This window comes from Aspergillus tanneri, assembly GCF_003426965.1.
Source record: "Aspergillus tanneri strain NIH1004 chromosome Unknown AapTan_1_pilon_pilon_pilon, whole genome shotgun sequence".
In the NCBI taxonomy this organism is placed as follows: Eukaryota; Fungi; Ascomycota; class Eurotiomycetes; order Eurotiales; family Aspergillaceae; genus Aspergillus; species Aspergillus tanneri.
The window spans coordinates 5,189,840-5,208,148 of NW_022984628.1; the positions used below are offsets into that span (position 1 = coordinate 5,189,840).

The following is an 18,309-nucleotide window of genomic DNA, read 5'->3' on the forward strand; positions in this document are numbered from 1 at the left end:
CAGAGTCCTCGTCACGAATCTAGAGGGCTATGTACGATATTGGTGGGGCTGCTGTTGTCTCAGAAGCAAGTTAAGCAGGGAGATATATTGCCCCACGCCTAAATTGTGGAGAGAAAATGGGGCAACCGATAATGTAATGATTTTCAATCAGGTCCAGTCCTATGCAAGGCCCCCGCACGCAGCCCAAGATTTTCTTAGCAACGAAGCTTATTTCTCGAAAATAAATCTGAATTTGTCAGCGTAGTGTCAGCATATTGTCAGCTAATCAACCTTGTTTACCTATGCCGCAAGTTCGTCGATCAAATCGATCTGGTTGCGCTTCCCCACCTCCCCGGCCTTACGTGGCAAAGTCTACATTTAGCACGCAATATCAGCTCTCATTTGACGCAACCGATGGACTGAATGAATCCACAATCCTTCCCGCACTTGCCCGGATGATCGACGCGCCAAATGTTTTCCAAGATGGACGTCACCGGAGGAAACTGGTCGATGGATTGGGGCTTGCCACCCTTCTCTGAGCTTGAATATGTATAAATGTATCCCACGATCTCGTTGGCTCTTTACGAGGAGTGATAGTTCCGAGCAAGTCAGTTCGTTTGAATATTGTATGAGCAGTTTAGTATACCAACACCAGTCTATTTCGTGAATATTTGTCTCGAAATGAGTATCCCGGACGTGGAAAACCATCCCAACAAGGTCCAGCTCACCCGCTTGAGCCATTTCTATTTCGAACACCCAGATCTCCAGAAATTTAGAGACTTTGCGAAGGACTTTGGGTTTGTTGAGGCTGCGAATAAAGGCGACACTATCTATTATCGCGGATATGGCAAGGAGCCGTACGTCTATGTGGCCTCAAAAAGCCAGACTGGAAAGCCTCGCTTCTTAGGCGGGGCATTTGTCGCTAAAGATGCCGAAAATTTCCAAAAAGCTGTCAACCTACCGGGTGCGACTGTTACGGATCTAACTGATGCGCCCGGGGGCGGACAAAGAGTGACCTTTGCCCGGCCTAATGGCACCTTCTTTCATGTGGTGTATGGGCAGAAAGAGCGGGAGATCAACCCATTGCAGGGCCCCCCTTCGGCCACACATGAGCTCCAAGGCCCCATCAACATGCCTTTTGAGAAGGCGCGCAAGGGCCAGTTCCAACGATACCACCCAGGGCCAGCATTGGTGCACAAAGCCGGCCATTTTGGCTACGTGTGTAAAGAATTCGACGATGAGCTTGAGTTCTATACCTCAAACTTCAACTTTGTCCATTCCGATGTGCTATCAGATCCCAAGTCCCCTGATATAGATGTGATGACATTCATGCACCTCGATCTCGGCAAGGACTATTCAGATCATCATTCCTTATTCCTGAAACGGGCTGATCCCGAGGCTGGTAAGACTTACATCCATCACAGCTCGTACGAGGTGGCGGATTTTGATACCCAGTTACTCGGCCACGAGTGGCTGGCTCAGCATGGCTGGAAGCCTGCATGGGGAGTCGGTAGACATATTCTTGGGAGTCAGATCTTTGATTATTGGCACGATGCAAGTGGTTTCAAGATAGAGCACTATGCTGATGGAGATGTTGTGAACAATGATAATCCCACCCACCGGGAGGTCGCTGGTCCCATGTCAGTTTGGGGACCCGAGTACCCAAAGGACTTTTTAGTGGATGCGACATTGTCTGATGAATTCTTTCCATAGTATAAGGCAACTTTTCTGCCGTTTATTTTTTAATTTTAATGGATAGTTAGTTCGTGATTTTAATTCATTACCGCTCTGCTTATCTGCAATACTTCTGGTTACGATGTGGCTCAAATATCTGCCTTTAGCGTGCATGTAAGAAGGCTTTCCTGGTACGATGTGTACGAATTACAAACAAATCCTGTTGCGGATCTTCAATTTATGACCGTGGGTCGAGCTTTTCCCAACACACTTCAGGATGGCGATCACATTGAAGTATTTGTTGTTTGCCCTTGGGGCTGGCTACCTAGCATAAAATCTGCCTGGCAAGTCTCGATCCTATAAATTGCGCTCTATAGCCTCGCAAAGACGAGTAATGGCCAGTGGTTAGAGTACGACCGATTAAAACGTCATTAATGCACTAGTTTCTTTGGTTTCTATGGGTACTACGTCCATTCGAAAACAGTATCAATCCTAGGTCAGCAGATTGTAAGCCCTAGACTGTAATATCAACTGTACTTGAGAATCTCATGAGACTATCAATGACAAAAACTTCTGTCTCTTACCTTCTACTCTGTGGCGTTGTTGCCTGGTAATTTTACCTCCAACTTTGGCCTTCAGCCTGGTTAGCATTCAGCGGCCCGCTTAATCAAAGCTTAGTAGAGTATGACTGGAATCCTTGTAATGCCTGTTTGTGAATAATGGTACATTCAAGCTGACGGCAAATGAAACCTTACCACAAGGCCAAACAGATGTGTCCAGGCGACCAAACACCGTGGTAATGGATTAACAGTACTTTTGTCTGTTAGACACATGCAGTAAGGTAATCACCGTGTTGGCCTATTAGCTTCTTGAAGTGAAATTTATGAGCAAGGCCTCCACAACTGCAGATATCGGTAATCATGCCTAATCCACTGGTCAACTGCAGATCAAGGTTGATTCCTTGATTATAAGATTATTTATAATCGACATGCCGATCCCACAATCCTAAATAAATGTAACATTGACGGCGCGGTGGGGCGGAAATGAAGTTTAGTGGCGTAATGGACCAATCACATTCCGCTAACCTACACGGAGTATTCCTGCGTAGCTTTCAAAAAGACGTAGAGAAATACAGGAGGCGAATAATAGATCGAAGTCCTTCCTGTGGTTCTTGACTTTCCCCTCCATTTTAGCACCAAAATTCAGTTTCACGTTAGGATCGGCCTCTGATGTCAACTAGCAAAGAGTTTGTGTCTGTGGCCGTGAGTAGCCACTCAGTAGGGAATCTGACGTAGGCTAGCCTACTTTTAGCAGCTTGTAGCAGAGATATAAGAGTTGAGCAGACCATAGAGCTACAACATTGTATATCCAAAGCATTTAACTCCTTCTCTTTTACTACACACTCCCGTGTTATAACGCAGTAAGTGCACTTCCTTGAACAGTATCCCGAGCCAACGATCTTTCTATGAGATGTGGCATATTAGAAGTATGCCAATTAATCATGCAAAGGACCGACAATGGAAGATACAGTTCACAAAGTGCCAGTATTGGTAGTTGGTGGTGGTCCAGTTGGGCTACTGACTGCCTGGCAGCTTGCGCGCAATGGCATTCACTGCATGCTTGTCGAGCGCAATTTCACAACAACCCGTTCCCCGAAGATGGATATCACCAACTGTCGCTCCATGGAACTACTGAGGTACATGGGCCTTGCTGATAAGCTCATAGCGCAAGGTAGGAGGGCCCGTAGGTCCTACTGTTAAGCACAACTCCCGGACCATCTGCAAGATCTTTCCAACAGGACGAGAAATAACATTTAAGAAGCTGTTGCCCAGGATATCTCATTTGATGTTATTATCAGCACTGGTCTGGGTGAAAAGGGAGAGAAGTTAGCGACATGGGTACGTGGTCTTGCAAATTCACGAGTTGTATGTTAGTATTGTTGACTTCCTCAGGATCTCCCCTCTCCAAATGAATGGCGGTCGACTATCAAGCAGAAGAACGACGGCTCCATGCCGCGCGAGCCGTACCAACGCTGCTCCCAAGCAATTTTTGAAGCCTGGCTCAAACGCTGCATTGACGATCATCCCTACATAGAATCATGTTTTGGATTGAAGTTTGAATCGCTTCAAGAAAGGGATGATGAGGTGATTAGCAAGCTCGTGGATGCCACTACTGGGCAGCACCACACCGTCATGAGCAAATATGTAGTGGGCTGCGACGGAGCTGGCAGTTCTGTGAGAAGGAGCATTGAAGTGAAGCTCACTGGAGTTCCAGTGTAAGGCGACCCAAATACGAATACTCAAGAGTGTTGCTAACTTCATCCACCCCCTATAAATAGTCCCAGAAGGATATACTTGGTTCACTTCAAGTCTCGAGATCTGAACAGGCTGCACAAGCAGGGCCGGTTCTGGCACATTTTCTTCACGAGTGGTGCTACCATAATCAGCCAAGATGAAGTAGACACCTGGACGATCCATATGAATATACCTGACGATGTCGATACCGATACCATAGACCCAGAAGATATAATTTTCCGTGGACTGGGGGGCAATGGTGAACCATACCCTATTAAAATCGATAAAATTTTACTTCATAATGCCTGGAGGCCGCATCTGGCAGTTGCAGACTCCTATCGAACTGCGAAGGGTAGGGTGTTTCTGGCGGGTGATTCCGGTACGTCCGCATGAGTTCAACTCCATTTGCCCTAGCGTTGTTCATTGGCTCCTTCTTGTGGAAATATTAGGATATCAGACATAGGTTAGCTCGGTCGCTGACAAACTGGCTCACTACAGCTCATCAGAATATTCCTACAGGTGGATATGGCATGAACACGGGGTTGGGGGATGCGTTTGACATTGGCTGGAAGCTAGCTGCAGTCCTGAATGGGCATGGAGGAGAGCATTTGCTCGCGTCATATGAGGCGGAGCGACGCCCGGTGGCACTTCGGAATGTGGAGCGCTCAGCTGTACATGCAAGAGTTCACAGTACATACCGGGGTTGGGTGGCCGCCAAGGGAAACGAAAGTGTCGTCTCAGAAACCGAAGAAGCACGTAAGCTGAAAAAAGACATAACTGACTTCGTCCGAGAGCAAGACGGTGAGAACAAGGAGCACGGCATTGAAATGGGATATCACTTTCCTAATTCTCCCGTCGTTACGCGTGATGCCAAGACCAGAGAGGATGAGAAGGCATCCGAATGGCCAGCGCGGGTTTATACTCCATCTACAGCACCTGGGAGGCGCGCTCCACACGTCTACCTACGCGACAATGAAATCAGCATCCATGACCTGTTCGGGAAGGACTACACCATCATTGATCTCACTCTGGGCGGGGAAATTTCCAGGGCTTTTGAGGAAGCTGCATTGAGGCTCAAGATTCCGCTAAAGTGTGTACATTTGCCCAATGAAGCCCACTTAAAAGATGTCTGGCGATGCAGTGTGGTCCTTGTACGACCAGATGGCTTTGTCAGCTGGAGGAGCGAAGAGCAGGACGGAGAACACTTAGTCCCGAATGACTATATTGAGAATATTTTACTTACTGCTGTTGGACAACGCTCTGCAGTATAACTGATGGGCGAGGTATGTCTTAGAGATCGTACTTTTGACTTTCTGAAGAAAATATTTCTGCGAACTACGTTTGTTATTTTTGTTATGAATATGGCTAGAGCGCTCGGTATGGAATAATGATCATCTTGTAGCACGGGCTCGCCTTGTTATATGCATAATATATCTCCGGTTTTGTATGATACCTGATTCGCTCATTCGCTTTCTACTACTCAGTTCTCTCTGTTCTAATTCAGTTACCCTAACAAGCCGTAGGTTCGCTACAATTTTCATACTGATCCTCGCGACACCCTCGTACGCCGAGGTGGTGCCTTGACGAGTTGACGGGAAACTCATGATCTTTCGCAACTTTTGTATAATTAATCATTTCTTCTAAGATCAATCATTCTATCTCTCCAAGTGCTGCTTCAATTGAACCCGTATTGGTGGCGTTGTATTTTTTTGAAATATATCTAAAAAAGTTGATGTACAGATAAAATCAGGTCGGGTGATCAGTACGGCACGTTAAGACATATAGAAAGCCACCAATGAGTGTACAGAATGCTGGCATTTGCAGATTTCCATTCTCCAGAACCAAGCCCAACCCCGCATCCCCAGGCGAGTGACAATAATATAAGCCTCGAACCCAACCTGGATACTCAATGAGATTCTGGATCTCGTAAACAGAGTTACATCGAATTACTAATCTTCCGAGTCGAGGCACCATACTGAGGAGATGACCAAGCATGGTTCTAGAACTTGTCATCAGCATCTGTATTGATGTCCGAAGATATATATAATGGATGAGAAACATCCTTTATATCATCCAAATATATCCACTCTAACCAATTGACCATCCATAATTATGGCGCCACTCTGTCCACCATCTCACGTCCTAGAGACCTGTCTCTACGTGAGCGATGTGCATGCCTCCTCGCAGTTCTACCAGCGGGCCTTTAACATCGAGCCCTTCTCTGAAAACGTGGGTTTCTCCGTCTGTCGGATGTAGCCAACTTACAGAGTTGATGAACAGGAACGGAGTGCCGGTTTCGCCCTTGGTGACACCACCCTGCTCCTCTTCGGGTTGGGAAAAACTACTACCGACATCAATACGCCGAACGGGGTGATACCTTGCCATGGACCCAGCCCGTCGATTCTTTCTCAGTTTCGTTCTAACGACGAGGGGTCTCCCCGTCTGCGACAGCATGTCTGTCTGGCTGTCCGAGATCCGGAAGAGGTGACGCAGTGGAAGACACACTTGAAGACACAGGGGGTTCCGATCACTAGTCAGATGAATTGGGAACGAGGTGGTAAGAGTGTGTATTTTGAGGATCCGGATGGCCATGTTTTGGAGATTGGGTCTCGTGGTCTCTGGCCTCATTATTAAACAGACTATTCCTGTGTCATGACTCATGTTGATCACCAGGTGGTTGGACTTGGAACAGACTTGTTATGTCATGTATATCTCTATCTATACATATTGTGATCTGTTTCCTCTTCATCGGTGTTTGCTGTGGTAACCCAGGGGATAGGAGAGAACCATATGTACTATAAGGCTGAGCTCCTTACAGTGGACCTAACACGAGATGATAGATATGACGATCACCTTGGTAGTCTTGCCCAACTCTGCTGACTCTGTCGCTCATACGGCTAGCGAATACGATCAGTCATCTCTCTTGTGCCTACTAACTATAGGGTGGACATGTGAATATATAAGGTTCCTTTGTGAACAGCTCTCACAGCTCATCAAAACAATGGCTCACCGGGACTACAATAAAATGGCTCGTGGTCCTTCCACTCCTGACTCACGCAGAAGTCTCCTATTATGAAGACTTTGACAACCGTCCCGACACGATCCGAACCGGCAACTACAGACCCCTAACCACCTTCTTCGCGTGACCAGCGTCCTGCAACAAAGTCCACACGCGCGCCGAGCATGGGTTGCTCACCCTTGTTCAGGGCTACGCGGGGCCCTACTGTAATGAATGCTGTCCGGAGGGTTGGCGTTTCTTCTTGTACTTCAGTCCTGGAATGTGTCGGTCTGGTTATCGCGCCTCCACGCTGCTTATATCGTCGCAACGACATGGCTACCAATATCTGTTGTCCAAGTTAGGCTCATATATGCTTATATGGCTGGTAGTGAAGTTGAATGTGTGGGCCAGGGGAGCCGTACGCGACCTTTCAACAACCCGTCCCTTATAACCTACGTCGATGCTACGCTTTCCACTCAGAAGACTTTGTACGGTATTTGTACCACGCCTATTCAGGTGCGCTTCAAGGCAGCAGAGTCTACAATCGTGCTCGTGCCCACTGAGTCGTTTGAATTACTGTGAGAGGGCGGGTTGAGTGCGCGCGACAAGATCGGTATCGGCATTGGAGGCCCGGCGGCGGTAGCCATGCTGGCGACGGTGGGATTTTGGGGTTTCAGATGGTGGAAGGTCAGGATCGAGAGGGAGGAATCTATGTTATTGGATGATGGTTCTCCTCCGGCGTATCCGGCGGAGTCTACTAGCAAGTGAGATAAGATATTCGTGTTATATATATTCATGAATCTATAAGGTACATTAGGAACGTGATATAATGTAATACTGACTGGGGCCAGGTAGATGAATTTGTTGGCTTTACTCCCTGGAAGAACCATGTCACTATTGATTAGAGACTTTTCTATATCATAGACAACAATGCACTCCAATCTGCGGATACCTTAATGATTGCACTAGAATAGGTGTCTATGCCAACAGCCTAGTCGCTGAATGCTACTGAATCGACGACGGCGCATGTCTATTCAAAGGCTGCGTGTCCACACTAGAACATATCAGCACAGTGACCTACATCCATAACAATTCAATAGCCATGGACCTACTCGACTCTAGCGGAATCATATTCCAGCTCGATCTCCGTCTGCACCGTAATATCCTTCAGATTACCCAGTTCCCGACTCTCCTGGACACTCCAGACTCCCTCCGAAGACGCACTGGGACCGAAATCCCCTCGACCGGACCGATCCGTACCGGTCGGACCTAATTGGATACGCGTCCCCTGGGAACTGGTCATCGACCAGAATCGAGGGAAAAGGCCACGGATAATAGGGAGACAGGAAACTAACAGACCCACGGACGGTTCGACGTGCGTCCATAGAGTAGCCTCGTAAATGGTCCCTACATGGGTTAGCTCGGCCGAAGAAGGGAAACGAAGGAAGGAAGCGGTACAAGTAGTATCAGTCGGGTCGATATAGAACAGGACGACGATGCGGTAGATACTGGCGAAACAGACACTGTCGCAGATAAGCTTAGACAACTCTGAAGGGACAGGTTCACGAGATGACCTACAAGCCACCGAGAGCAAAGACCCCATTCAAGGCGAGTTTCTCCCGCCAGGAGCGATGCAAGCTCCAGATCATAGGCACCGGACAGCCCAGAATGATAAACTCCATGACGACGTTAAAAGACTGGTTGACGATTATGTATCGCCGTCCATCGAAGCAATCCCCCTCTACTGTCTTATCCCAGAAAGCCCGTAGGGGTCGACACTGCAGAGCGCATGCTAGGAAGATGGCTGATGCCCATGCGGCCATCAGACAGTTCAACCAGAAGGTAACGCGCATGAAGGTAGGCGTCGTGAAGATGCGACGATAGAAACAAACGATGGATATTTTGACGGCGGGAGTGAGCACGAAGTAGGTGAATTGATTGGCGAGGAAGATCTTGTAGAATGTCTGGAGAGTCGTCGTGTCGAGCGTCGATTCGTGATACCCATTGCCTCCGATGACACACCCTGCGTCGTCAGTTCAATCCCTCATCTAGAGACAGATGATGTATACATAAAATCAATTCCACCAGCATTCCTAGCATCAACAACGTCGACGCCACGCAGAGATAATCATCCACGCCGAATCCCGCTCGTCGCTTGACGCGAGCTATCAGTCGCAGGAAAGTACTGATCACCGACAGGCCGACGAGAACCGACACAATCGTGATCATTCGCTTTCCTCTGGGACTGGGACTCATCGTGGCGGCATTTCTGTCTGACGAACGAAAGTCAGATGAGGGGCGTCTTCAGTATATAGCGCCATGGTGGTCAGTCTTGCGCCAATGAATGCGGCCAAGATTTCATTAGCCTTGTGGCGGATTGGAAATTTCTGCATCTTCCGGTTGGCTCCTTGTTTATGTAGACATTATATTGTAGCTTCATGGCCTGTAGATGTGGAGTTGTTGAAAGCCACTACTTGGTAGAGGGGAGGTTCATGGCCAATAATGGTATCGTAGCGTAGATAGCAGGAGAAGTGTCTTAAATATTAACACCTATATTCTCTTAGTTTTGGCGGGGTGGATAGAGGCTACTTAGTCACTGTCTCAGTCACTCCCACTAGTGCTGATGCTGTATATTACATGCAGGGTCTCACTCGTTGATTTAGTGCTGACGGTTCCACCGCCGATAAATTAATGCAGAACCTGGCCCGTCTACGGAGTATGGTCGTACAATACGGTGCCATCGTGTCCTTGGCATGAACTGACGCTTAAATTGCCAACCCCTGCTTGAGATGACCGTTAGTATGCATTTAAGTACTCACTAGACTGAACCATAGAAGCTGATGATATAGACATTCCATTATAATGTACCGTCATATATGTATAGATCCATAGGGTCTGCAAGGATCTTGATGTGCAGGTCAGCGATGAGTCATACGGGTATATAAGTACATCGAACGGTATCCACCCATGAATCTACCTAAAATCTTCATGAGCTGTCAAAATGGAATCCCCTTATTCCATTGCCCAATTGACGGGATATCTCGAGTGTCTCTCGTTGCCATCTAGCTATGCAAAATATATCCAATCGCCAGAGTCATTCCCCAAGACCGAGACGGCGCTGACCGTTCTATTCCAATGTCAGATCACTCGATTTCCATATGAAAATCTCAGCGTGCATGCTTCCACTACCGGTGACCCTCCGCCCCTGGCTGCCCATGCACTGTACGAGAAAATGCTCGGGACCAGCGGAGGTCCCACTGGACGAGGGGGATATTGTCTAGAAGTGAATCTACTTTTCTACTATGTTCTTCTGGGTTTGGGTTTCTCCGTGTACGTTACGGGAGTCCGGAATCGAGACCGACAGGATGGAGTGCCCGTGGGAAATTACCGAGGATGGTGAGACCGATCTTTCCAGTCACAGACTGGGTTCTAATGCATGATTAGGATCCATATCGTGAACATCGTCCAGTTGCCAACAGGTAGTCGATATCTTCTAGATGCCGCATTCGGAGGCGATGGTCCTACACGCCCTTTGCCTTTAACTCCCGGGAGAGCGTTTAAAATCTAGGAACACAGGAGGTCCGTCTAATTCGCGACCGACTCCCCCTGCAGACGCGCAGTGACCAGCCATACTGGATCTACCAGTATCGCAACGGCGCGGACATGGACTGGAAGGCGCTCTACTGCTTTTCCGAGCTGGAATGGTTCCCGGAGGACTTCGACGTTATCAATCGATACGCGACGTGGGATGCCCTCGGACGGGGGAACGTCGTGGTTGTGAAATTCATGCGGAATGACGGGAACACGAACATGGATCCAGATCCCCAGCCGACGGAGTCCGAGGTGCAGATAGTGGGAAAATTGATGCTGGTGAACGGGGAGCTGAAGCAGAACCTGGGGGGGAGAACGCAAGTGATTGAGAGGTTTGACGAATCCCGACGAACAGAAGTCTTGCGGGAACGATTCTCAATGCAAATATGAAGAACACGAGGATATCTATCTTGGCGCGATCTATATTTGTCGTTTTGTGGGAATTGAAACCCTAACCGGTCGCAATGTTGTTTCGTGTTGCTCCACACGATGGAAATCTTCATGTCGATCGCTCAATACGAGAGATATTCTCTCCACTATAGAATACGAGCGAGCAGAATACGAGAGTGGTATACAATTAATATAAATATCTCTTGGAACACCCTTCTATGCATCTACTTCATTCGCTACGATTATCACAATGGCAGGAACATCCAGGGCAATGACCCTCCTCGTTACCATCCTGGCCTATCTGGCCCTGATCCCCAGTGTCGCTGGTATGGACTTCGTCTCTCGCAAAGGATGGAACGCCCGCGCACCCAAAGAAGCCTACACACCCATCACGAATCCCAAGGGCGTCAAGGTCCACTACCTGGGAACGATGTTCACCGGACGCAAACACTCGGAATGTGCCGCGTACATGCGCTCCGTGCAGGATGAGCATATGGACGACTCGCCCGAAAATTACTTCGACATCGCCTATAGTCTGGCAGTCTGCGAGCACGGGTATGTCTACGACGGGCGCGGCAAGGGACATCGCAGCGGCGCCAACGGTAACCAGCAGTTGAACAACGATCACTACGCGGTGCTGGCCTTCCTGGCCAAGTACGGCGTCAACAAGCCCACTGATGACCAGATCATGGGTATCCAGGACGCTATTGCGTATCTGCGTCGTGCGGGCGCCGGAAACGAGATCAAGGGCCACAAGGACGGATATAACACCGAATGTCCCGGAAAGCCTCTCTACAAGCTGGTTACCGATGGGTCACTTGAGCCGGGTAAACTCTGGGATGGCGGATCTCATGTTGTCAAGAAGGGAGAAGACCTGGATGGTATCAGCAAGAAGTATAACGTGCCAAAGAGGCATATCATCACCGCGAACGGGCTTAAGAAGCCATACGATCTGAAGACGGGGCAGAAACTCACCATCCCTGCGCGAGGTGTGCCTCTGGGCAAGAATGCATCCGCCAATGGTGAGAGCGAGGGTGGCAGCGGTGATGACAAGAAAATGCAGCCCTTCCCCGGTGCCGAATGGTTCAAGTCGAAGCCGAAGAGTGCGGTCGTCACTGCCATGGGAAAGCGACTGGTGGAGGAGGATTGCAATCGGTATTCCAAGGATGGACCCGGGGCGCAGTGGAACGACGAACATGTGGCGTCGTATAAGTGCTGGCAGAAGAAACTGGGATTTACTGGCGCCGCGGCGGATGGACTGCCGGGGAAAGCTACCTGGGAGGTGTTGAAGGTGCCTCACACTGAAGCTATTGGCAAGTAGTATGACTGAGCTGCGAGCAGTCAATCATGTTCTCAAATACGGAGGTTTGGTGCCTTAGGAATACCAAGTAAGAAAAAGTGACATAGATTGGATATCCATGTAAAATAAGACAAAATTTGCATCCTCGATATGAGCTTTATATGAACGTTTATTCAGGTAGATAAAGTCTTCTCCCACCACGAAAGCCACTGAATGACTTTCTCTTCACGCCGTGCCTCCTCCGCAGCAAACACCAGAAAATGGCCTCGAATGATATCTTCCAGTGTACATCCAACATATCGAAGTTGGGCATCCAAAGTCTGACAGCCATGGTTTTCTACTGCATCCACTGCAGTAACAAACGCACGCACAAGGCCATAATCCCCTCCTCCATGGGACCGTTTCTCATCGATCGGTTGTCGCGGCACATCCACGACGGACGTAGTCTGCGTCAGGAAATCAAAGTACTTGATCATATGGCTATCGTACGTCAACTCGCCACAACTCCCGTACACCCTCCCTCGACGTTCGCATTCCTTCTCGGTGTTGGCAATCATATGCAGAACGGCCGTCTTGCCCGGTCGCGGCGGATTCGACGAGGTGTCTTCGTCCCAGGTAATGGTCACGTACTGATCGTCGCAGACGGTATTGTCGCTTTCGTAGACACATCTTCCATACCATGGACGAGACGCGATGATCGCATCTGGAGTGGTGGATCGGTCATAATCTTCCGACAGTTTATCGAGCAGTTTCTTGCGACCTGCGTCTACCCCCGATACTCGTATAACGTCCTCGATGTCATAAACGATATGGTCTAGCCAGTGGTAGTCGCCTTTTGCAAGTCGGTTGTCTTCGTATATCTGGACGGCACTATACTGACAGTTTCGCTCCATGGGGCAGGAGATACAGTTTGTCGCGGTCCCGGCTGTAAGCGGCTTTCTGGACAGGCGAAATTGATTCCGAGATCCCATTGAGGAGACGGATCGAGGTAGATGACTGCTCTGCCGTGAAATATCATCCGATGGAGGGGAAGATAGCATCCAGAGCAGAAAGTCAATGTCGTGTGAACATTTCGTCAACAGCGAGCCATCACCGTTGGGAGTCTGACGTCGCCAGTGTCCGCGCACAAAGCTATGAGGGAAATGCTCCCAGCCGACGGGTTCCACATGTTCGATCGAGAGGATATCACCGATCACTCTATCCGTGAGTAAGAGTTTGCGCAGCAGCAAATTATGTGGGCTATATCGTAGGACGTGACCAATAGAGAAGATCTTGGTCTGATCGTGATCGCGATCCTGTCCAGCAGCAGAAGGAGCAAAGGCACGATAGATAGAAAGACAATCGGCGAGGGAAGTCGCCAGGGGCTTTTCACACATAATATGCAGTTGCATCGGTGCAAGGGCGCGCATGATCTCGACATGGGTCTCGTCGAGAGTACAGACAAACACACCGTCGACTCCTTCCGGTACGGACTCGCCCAGGGCCTGGCGATGACGTCGGTCTGTTTCCCACGTCAGCCAGGCTTTCCAATCTGAAAATTCTTGACCCTCTGTCGGCCCTTCGTTTACATTCCAGATGTAGGTCTCTCCGAAGACCTGTCGGCGGAATGGGACGGGCTCTGCGACCGCGTGGATCTTGGCCGTGGTGGTTTCTTTGATGGGTTCGGCGTAGCAGTGACCTCGCTGGCCGGCGCCAATAACCAGGAATTTGAGCTGCTTGGGCGATATCATTGTTAGGTTTTTGTCTGTCTGATACGCTTTCTTCGATTTCTCTCTCGGATACCACACTTTTATAAAAGTCATGAATACTAACTTGCGGGGTAAGCCAGACGCACAAGCTGTGCAACGTTAGCATTGACTCTGACTAGAGAACTAAGTAATATCGGTTAATTTAGGGAATACTATGGACCTAATCATAAGTACTCCTCTCGTGGCTGCATCATGAGACTCGACTACGAATGATTTTGGTTGTGATTAGTTTACTATTCACTACCTTGTACCACTCTAGTGACTAGTTAAGTTCTTATGGAAGAGTTGAAATGATAAACACAAAAGACTGTTAAAAAAACTTAAATAAAGCAACTAGTCCGCCATAACTATCATAAATAATTTAAGCGATACAAGTTATCTAGCAAAGGCAAGACGCTTATCCGATATCAATATTAAACGTCCTCCCTCGGCCGGAGAAGATTATATTTAGCAAACTCGCGTGCCGGCACCTTCCGATCGAACAAGATATCCAACTCCTCAAAAGTCCGTCCCCGACTCTCGGGAATGCGCCACCAACACCAAAAGCAGCAGACCAGGCTGATGCCCCCGAACAGGAACCCCGTCTTGCCGCGCCAGTTGGCCTCGTCACTGTTCAGCATATAGGGCATGGCCACGGTGAAGACAATGTTGGCCATCGCCTGAATGGCCGTCGCGATGGCAATGGTCCGGCCACGAAGCCGGGTCGATGAGATCTCGGCCATGATCACGAAGCAGATGGGTCCCACGGTCATCTGGTACAAGAAGGTCCAGATGTCCATCAAGGATGCTTGTGCCCAGACGGCCCCGGAGATATCACGCCCGATGTCGAGGAAGCCGATGACGAACAGAATCAGGGTCAGGACCAGCATTCCGGTGTTGTAGATGGCACGACGGCCGAACTATCGGAAGTTAGTGGGGATGGGTTGCAAGCATTAAGATGTTTAAGAAGGAAAGCTTACGTAGGACATCAATGGCCAGGAAATACATGTCCCGACGAAACCCAATGCTGTGTTACCAACACCCACTGTTTCGTATTAGCGGTGTTGTATATACTAGGAAGTGGGAACGTACTGTTAAAGGCATCCGAGGACTCAAGGCCGGCTCTCTCGAAGAAATAGGTCGAATACCCAATAAGTGGATTGCCCCCAATGATCTGAATCACATATACCATGACGGAGATCTCCGTGCGTCGGAGATTCACGCCCCGGAAGCAATCCGCATACGAGGTATTAGCTTCAATCTCCCGCTCGAGCATATCGGTCTCTTCAATCATCACCAACATGCCTTCGATATCGGGACGGTTCTTGCGCGAGGACAGATGTAGGAGCGCGGCTCTGGCATCATCGTTTCTGTCCTGTCGAATAAGCCAGTATGGGCTCTCTGGGGCAAATGGGAGACCGACAAGGAGCACCGTCGGCCAAACCCATTGGATGGCAAAGGGAATCTTGTACGCCCATTCATCTAATCTACTCTCCATCCCTGCTGCACAGCCTTGCGCCACGAACTGCCCAATGACGAAGGCCAGGTTGACGGAGGCCGTGAGGACTCCACGGAGGGCCAAAGGACAGATCTCCGAGGCATAGGTGGGAGCAATGACGACGAAGAAACCATAGGAAAGACCTCCGAGGATCTCACCCGCGCACAGGGAGCTGAGAGACGTCGAAAAGAATTGCAGGAAAATAAAAGAAATGGACCAGACACAGCAAGCTGCCAGGGTCAGCTTGCGGCCGAACTTTTCCAGAGGCCAACCGCACGCCATGGCTCCAAGAATCTGACCGATCGGATTGCCCATTCCCAAGGCCGTCTGCCATCGCGCAGGGATAATGTAGGATTCTTCGTGCAGATATCCATAGTGAGTCTGAAAGGCCGGGAGAGCGTAGAAGGAGTTGATTATTTGGGCGTCGAAACCGGCCGTGATGACGGCTATACAGAAAAACATCGACCAGAAGACGGCCAAGGGGTATTGTCGCACGGCATTCCAGAAGCCTAACTCATGTTCAGCCTTGATAACGTGGTGGGCGAAATTGATGTTGATTGCATCTCCTTGTTTAATGCCTTGGTGGGATATGATAGGAGAATTTTGCTTTGCTTGATCATCTTCCATAATTGTCTCTCTTCTTTCTTAAATATATATATATATATATATTATATTATTATTATTCCTGGGTTTATTTCATGATATATATAGTGTAGAAATAGAAATTTCCGAGAAAATGGTGACACCATGATTAAGGATTGCATTCCCCCATCGAGTAGCAGCTTCCCCGCATTCTGTTGGAACCAGCCAACTTTAATCCCGTCCACTTCTTGATTTCTTTGTTGACTTTCATTTCCCTCGTTTTTGGAACCAACGGTTACCGTGTCCTTACTTATAACTACGACTTAACTTATCATCACCCAATACTTTCACTTCTTTGAACGTACGCCAGATAAAATAAACCATGTCACTCTTCCCGCCTTCCCTGATCTCGCCCGATGTCTCGACCTCCCTCCCACCGCCTTACACGATTCGGCCCTTGGAACGGGAGGACTACACTCGTGGATTCCTGGACTGTCTATCAGACTTGACCTGGGTAGGGGGATATAGCGAAAAGGAGTTTTACGAACGGTACGATTGGTTGGCCACCAGCGGCAAGGATTGGTATTATAACGTGGTGATCGACGATGGACAACGCATTGTCGGGACGGCTACGATGATAGTGGAACGAAAATTGTACCTCTCTTCTTCTATTTCTATTTCTACTTCTATTTTTCTGTACCTTGATCTAATTTTTCTAGTATTCACAATCGCGGTATCATCGGACACATCGAGGAAGTGGTCGTCTCCAAAGATCAACAAGGCAAGAGATTAGGTATAAAGTTGATTCAAGCCATCGACTCCATCGCCGTGAATCTTGGCTGCTACAAGACGATTCTCGACACTGCCGAACGGAATGCAGGATTCTATGCCAAATGTGGCTACGAGAGAGCCGGAGTGGAAATGTCGCATTATTATGAACCGTTTACGGAGCAATACAAGCGGGGATAGAAAAATCTTGCCTCCCCTGTCCTTATCGATGTGTTTTCTGCCTATTAGATAAGACTGGGTTACCTTTACAGAGTATATAACTATTAGAGTAATTAGAGGAATTCATATTGAATAATACGACTATGCTCGATCTTTGCCCCTCCTAGATAAGATAACTAAGATAACTAGAGCTAGTTAGATATCTTTAAATTATCTAATTAACTTTGTTTTATTTATAATCGTCTCTATTTTATTATTTAATTCTTTTCTGTCCGTAGCCACTATATTAGTTACCTTTTTCAAAATCCTAATTTTATAATATATTAGTGTAGTACTGTAGGCCCTCTCATGTATCGGATCCAAACAAAGACCCCTTGGCTATGAACTGCACTGCTATAGGCTAGAGTCATTATCTAGTAATATATTTGCAAAGACATCAGTTCAGTTCAAATTGCATACTAAAGAACCGCACGTTGACTAATCCATAACCCCTTCCTCGATCAGCGAGGCGACCCTGCCACCATGCAACGTGTCTTTGAACCCGTTGACGTCGGGACCTAAAAATACGAAGAAGATGAGATCTGGTCCTGTCTTCTGCGGACCGCGATTCTCCAGTCCAGGAAGGGACCCGTCAGAATACCCTTGTGCATGACGGCCAGCATGTGAGGGATGGTGCTGGGCGTGCTGGTGGTTTAGGAGAAGAAGCCGTCGAAAGAGTCATCTTTCTTCAGTCGGTAGAGCACAGGGATTGGCTGGTATGCACTGGAGGGATCCAAATAGGGACGGGCACAAGGCTGGTAGGTGAAGAAGTCCCGGTCAGAGGGTTTGATGGGGATGGTGGTGGCTAACTGGACGAAACTCATTTTATTTCTTTACTTGCCGTTCTTTACTGTCGGTCAGCTGAATGCGTGCATGTGCTAGTACCACCAATCTTATGAATAAAATGGATCTGCATTGAAAATTATAAGGTCTCTAGCTATCTGAATCTATCTGGGAGAACTGAAAGAGGTGAAAACAAAGGAACAAATTCGGATCACGCGGATCTAAATAATGAATATTAATATTGACCCACTCTGGTCGAGATTTTCTTTTCTATGCGGCTTTTCTTTATTGATACTGTTCTCCGCGCGTTCCAAGTGTCCATTCCGCGGTTCCGCGGTTCCGCGGCATCCGATGGGATTATAATGCAAGGGGTTTTATTGCATAAGTCCATCACATCTATCGAGTTCACCGCTGTTATATTAACTGTTTATAACAAGCTTTATATATTGTAGATATGCGTGAAGCGAATTATAGTAGACTATAGAATAATTATTAATTCAATGCAT

At 48.3% G+C, this 18,309-nt stretch overlaps 10 protein-coding genes across 10 annotated transcripts; 6 read left to right on the top strand and 4 right to left on the bottom strand.

Moving 5' to 3' along the window:
* Positions 1–660: 660 nt before the first annotated feature.
* On the top strand, positions 661–1,692 carry ATNIH1004_003689 (2,4,5-trihydroxytoluene oxygenase; the record flags this gene model as incomplete). Its single annotated transcript, XM_033568364.1, has 1 exon — positions 661–1,692. One exon carries the CDS (start codon positions 661–663, stop codon positions 1,690–1,692), a length of 1,032 nt encoding a protein of 343 aa, XP_033430359.1.
* Positions 1,693–3,170: 1,478 nt separating this feature from the next.
* Positions 3,171–5,531, top strand: ATNIH1004_003690 (uncharacterized protein; the record flags this gene model as incomplete). Its single annotated transcript, XM_033568365.1, has 6 exons — positions 3,171–3,384; positions 3,475–3,551; positions 3,606–3,928; positions 3,992–4,326; positions 4,446–5,037; positions 5,471–5,531. The coding sequence occupies 6 exons, from the start codon at positions 3,171–3,173 to the stop codon at positions 5,529–5,531; spliced, it is 1,602 nt and encodes a 533-aa protein (XP_033430360.1).
* A 352-nt stretch (positions 5,532–5,883) lies between these two features.
* On the bottom strand, positions 5,884–6,539 carry ATNIH1004_003691 (uncharacterized protein; the record flags this gene model as incomplete). Its single annotated transcript, XM_033568366.1, has 2 exons — positions 5,884–5,946; positions 6,213–6,539. The coding sequence occupies 2 exons, from the start codon at positions 6,537–6,539 to the stop codon at positions 5,884–5,886; spliced, it is 390 nt and encodes a 129-aa protein (XP_033430361.1).
* A 784-nt stretch (positions 6,540–7,323) lies between these two features.
* ATNIH1004_003692 (uncharacterized protein) lies at positions 7,324–7,713 on the top strand (the record flags this gene model as incomplete). The annotated part of the gene is made up of 2 exons (XM_033568367.1): positions 7,324–7,461; positions 7,531–7,713. 2 exons carry the CDS (start codon positions 7,324–7,326, stop codon positions 7,711–7,713), a joined length of 321 nt encoding a protein of 106 aa, XP_033430362.1.
* A 237-nt stretch (positions 7,714–7,950) lies between these two features.
* ATNIH1004_003693 (uncharacterized protein) lies at positions 7,951–9,201 on the bottom strand (the record flags this gene model as incomplete). Its single annotated transcript, XM_033568368.1, has 5 exons — positions 7,951–7,999; positions 8,058–8,352; positions 8,404–8,468; positions 8,524–8,968; positions 9,015–9,201. 5 exons carry the CDS (start codon positions 9,199–9,201, stop codon positions 7,951–7,953), a joined length of 1,041 nt encoding a protein of 346 aa, XP_033430363.1.
* Positions 9,202–9,946: 745 nt separating this feature from the next.
* Positions 9,947–10,926, top strand: NAT3_1 (arylamine N-acetyltransferase family protein; the record flags this gene model as incomplete). Its single annotated transcript, XM_033568369.1, has 3 exons — positions 9,947–10,341; positions 10,390–10,463; positions 10,514–10,926. The coding sequence occupies 3 exons, from the start codon at positions 9,947–9,949 to the stop codon at positions 10,924–10,926; spliced, it is 882 nt and encodes a 293-aa protein (XP_033430364.1).
* A 250-nt stretch (positions 10,927–11,176) lies between these two features.
* PGLYRP1 (peptidoglycan recognition protein 1) lies at positions 11,177–12,247 on the top strand (the record flags this gene model as incomplete). Its single annotated transcript, XM_033568370.1, has 1 exon — positions 11,177–12,247. One exon carries the CDS (start codon positions 11,177–11,179, stop codon positions 12,245–12,247), a length of 1,071 nt encoding a protein of 356 aa, XP_033430365.1.
* A 152-nt stretch (positions 12,248–12,399) lies between these two features.
* Positions 12,400–13,956, bottom strand: ATNIH1004_003696 (Gfo/Idh/MocA family protein; the record flags this gene model as incomplete). Its single annotated transcript, XM_033568371.1, has 1 exon — positions 12,400–13,956. One exon carries the CDS (start codon positions 13,954–13,956, stop codon positions 12,400–12,402), a length of 1,557 nt encoding a protein of 518 aa, XP_033430366.1.
* A 431-nt stretch (positions 13,957–14,387) lies between these two features.
* Positions 14,388–16,078, bottom strand: ATNIH1004_003697 (uncharacterized protein; the record flags this gene model as incomplete). Its single annotated transcript, XM_033568372.1, has 3 exons — positions 14,388–14,873; positions 14,934–14,998; positions 15,046–16,078. 3 exons carry the CDS (start codon positions 16,076–16,078, stop codon positions 14,388–14,390), a joined length of 1,584 nt encoding a protein of 527 aa, XP_033430367.1.
* A 337-nt stretch (positions 16,079–16,415) lies between these two features.
* GNA1_1 (Glucosamine-phosphate N-acetyltransferase-like protein) lies at positions 16,416–17,002 on the top strand (the record flags this gene model as incomplete). The annotated part of the gene is made up of 2 exons (XM_033568373.1): positions 16,416–16,687; positions 16,753–17,002. The coding sequence occupies 2 exons, from the start codon at positions 16,416–16,418 to the stop codon at positions 17,000–17,002; spliced, it is 522 nt and encodes a 173-aa protein (XP_033430368.1).
* Between the last annotated feature and the right edge of the window lie 1,307 nt (positions 17,003–18,309).